This window comes from Olea europaea, chromosome 20, assembly GCF_002742605.1.
Source record: "Olea europaea var. sylvestris chromosome 20, O_europaea_v1, whole genome shotgun sequence".
Taxonomy (NCBI): Eukaryota; Viridiplantae; Streptophyta; class Magnoliopsida; order Lamiales; family Oleaceae; genus Olea; species Olea europaea.
Window position 1 is genome coordinate 1691660 of NC_036256.1, and position 2756 is coordinate 1694415.

General features: G+C 46.1%; 2 protein-coding genes across 2 annotated transcripts; both read right to left on the minus strand.

The window, feature by feature from the left end:
• Positions 1-429: 429 nt before the first annotated feature.
• On the minus strand, positions 430-1262 carry LOC111368940. Its single transcript, XM_022990433.1, has 2 exons — positions 938-1262; positions 430-887 (listed from the first exon to the last, which is right to left on the minus strand). The coding sequence occupies exons 1-2, from the start codon at positions 1260-1262 to the stop codon at positions 430-432; spliced, it is 783 nt and encodes a 260-aa protein (XP_022846201.1).
• Positions 1263-1373: 111 nt separating this feature from the next.
• On the minus strand, positions 1374-1835 carry LOC111368941. The gene has a single exon (XM_022990434.1). It carries the CDS (start codon positions 1833-1835, stop codon positions 1374-1376), a length of 462 nt encoding a protein of 153 aa, XP_022846202.1.
• Positions 1836-2756: the final 921 nt, after the last annotated feature.

Consider the following 2756-nt stretch of genomic DNA (forward strand, 5'->3'; position numbering starts at 1 on the left):
TCTTGACAAGAACCACATTGGCAAGCCATTCGGGATATCGTACCTCTCGAACGAACTGTGCATTAAGGAGTTTGGTAATCTTATCTTTTATGACTTCTCGTCTTTCCGGTGCAAACTGCCTCTTCCTTTGCTTCATAGGTCTTGCTTCCGGGTTCACGTTAAGTCTATGTATTGCAACCTCTGGATCAATTCCAGGCATGTCCTCAACATTCCAAGAGAATACATCAATGTTCCGGGAGAGACTGCTTAGAAGCTCAGCCATGACCTCTGTATCTAACCCCTGACCAACTATCACTTTTCTTCCAGGCTTGATCTCGACCTCCTCCAATCTTTTTACCGGAGCCAGCCTTCCGTAATTTTCGTGCTCGAGCTCGAGCTCTGTAACTTGCATGACGTCATTTTTAATTTTCCAACGCTAGTCACATAACACTATCGGGCCACCGTTTGGTTGCCTCGGACTACCCCGATGCCATTAGGAGTAGGAAATTTCATAGCCAGGTGAAAAGTTGAGACAATAGCTCGAATTTTATTGAGCATTGGTCTTCCCAATATGGCGTTGTAAGCCATTGGCATACGGACGACTTCAAAGGTAGTGATTTGCGTCACCTGTTTACCTTCGGCTCCCAATGTTAAGGGTAACCCGATGATACCTTCTGGGGTGATGACCGTACCTCCAAACCCTTGGAGGGGTGTTTTCACTGGCTTTAGTTGTTCTGACGAGATCCCCATTTGAACAAAAGCTTCGTGAGACAGCACGTTTGCTCCACTTCCGTTATCTACTAGAATTCTCTTGACTTCAAAGTTGGCGATGATGGCCGATATGACAAGGGCATCATCATGGGAGAATGCCATGCCTTCCAAGTCATCCATTCCAAAACTGATGTCCTCTGCATGACCAAGATCTGGTCTTGAGATGATTGGTGGCTGCCTGGCATACTGTTTTCGCCCACTGCTAGAGTCCCCTCCTGAGGCTGTTCATCCGACAATGATATTGATAGTGCCTGCAGTTGGTTGCTTGTTTCCCCGATCCTCTGGGCCTTTTCCCTGTTCTGGTTATTCGTCGGGCATTTGTCATTGTTAATGTAAGAGCTCAGAAATCCCTTTCTCATAAGAGCTTCGATTTCCCGCTTTAAGGCCAAACAATCTTCTGTTGTATGGCCATGATCTCTATGGAAATCACAGTATTTACTCTTGTCACGAGTATCGGGGAGAGACCGCAATCGGGGAGGCCATTTCAGTTCCCTAGAGTCCTTGATTTCCATCAGGATGTTGGACCTCGAAGTGTTCAGATGGGTAAAAGCCGTTGAAGGTTGATCCTTTCTTAGTTTGACCCTAGGTGTCTCTTGTCTTAAGTTGGACTCATGTGGCCTTTTCTAATCCAACCTCCCTGATGATGTAACTTCCCTTTTTGGGGCCATGGTTTCTTCCATATTGATGTATTTCTCAGCCCGTGTGAGTAGCTCGGTTACTGACTTCGACGGGGTTTTAGACAAGGACATTTTGAACGCTTCGCACTTAATGGCATAAGTTAGAGCTGAGACTACAGCTGTGATATGTAGATCGGGGATCTGAAGCCTTTCTTTATTGAACCTAGTCATAAAACTGCGCAGTGTTTCGTTGGGTTCTTGACGCATCTGCATGAGCGATGCGGCTGTCTTTCTGGTTCGTTTGTTGCTTGCAAAGAAAGCGGAGAACTTATCAGCCAAATCTGAGAAAGAGGTGATGGGGTTAGGTTCCAATGTGGAAAACCAATCTCTAGCCGCATTCCTGAGGGTTTGGGGAAATGCCTTGCACATTACCGCATCTGGTGCAACCTGTAAGTTCATGATATCCATGTATACATTGAGATGATTGATGGGGCCGGTTGTCCCATCGTACTCCTTTATCCGAGGATACTTGAACCTATCGGGAAGGGAGTACAAGAGGACTTCTGGAGTGAATGGAGTATTGGGGGTAAACCCTGTTGCTGATCGAGTATTTTGTTGCATATTCCAACCCCATCGTCATCATGGACTGCATGATAAACTCGAGTCCGGGCATCTGCCATAAAGCCACCTTCGGGTGTTGGGGTGTGTGATGGATGCAAATTTCTCTGACTTAGCAGTTGGGTCAATGCAACCACCTGTTGGCGAAGTTCCTCAAAAGCTCCGGCATAAACAATAGCTTGAGGAGGTGTTGGCATCTCCGACGACTCTTCTTGAGGAATATGGTGTTCCTCAGGAGGTGGAGGGTTATCTAGGATAGATGAGCTTGCTGGAGAAAGACCTGAACGTGTATTGACCATGGCTTTTGGTAGCGAAGTTCCCACAGATGGCGCCAATGATGCTACCAAAAAATATCACCTTAAGATCTCGAGCTTGATGACTGGGATGGAACACGAACTGCGCCTTCCAGTACCTGAAACAAAGGCAATGAGGCGTGTACTCGTCGCCCCTCCAATGCTTAAGTTAGATAGGAAATTTAATGTGTGAGGCTATAAACTGAGGATAATAATGAAGAACGTATCTTTGGAATGAGCACGTGTTGTGTATTTATAGGTGTCAGTGGTGGAGTCTTAGGAGGACTTATTTTGCCACAATCTTCTCCTCGTAGGAAAAGGAGTTGGTGTTTCACCTCAAGTATTCAAATCACTTTTCGAGTCAAAGAAGTAGTCTAACAAGGTAGGGATTGTGTTCAAGGTAGGATTAGTGCTTCCATAGGTCACATATGAAGGTTGACGAGTCGACACATGCACCTTGACCTTAAATGCCCGACCT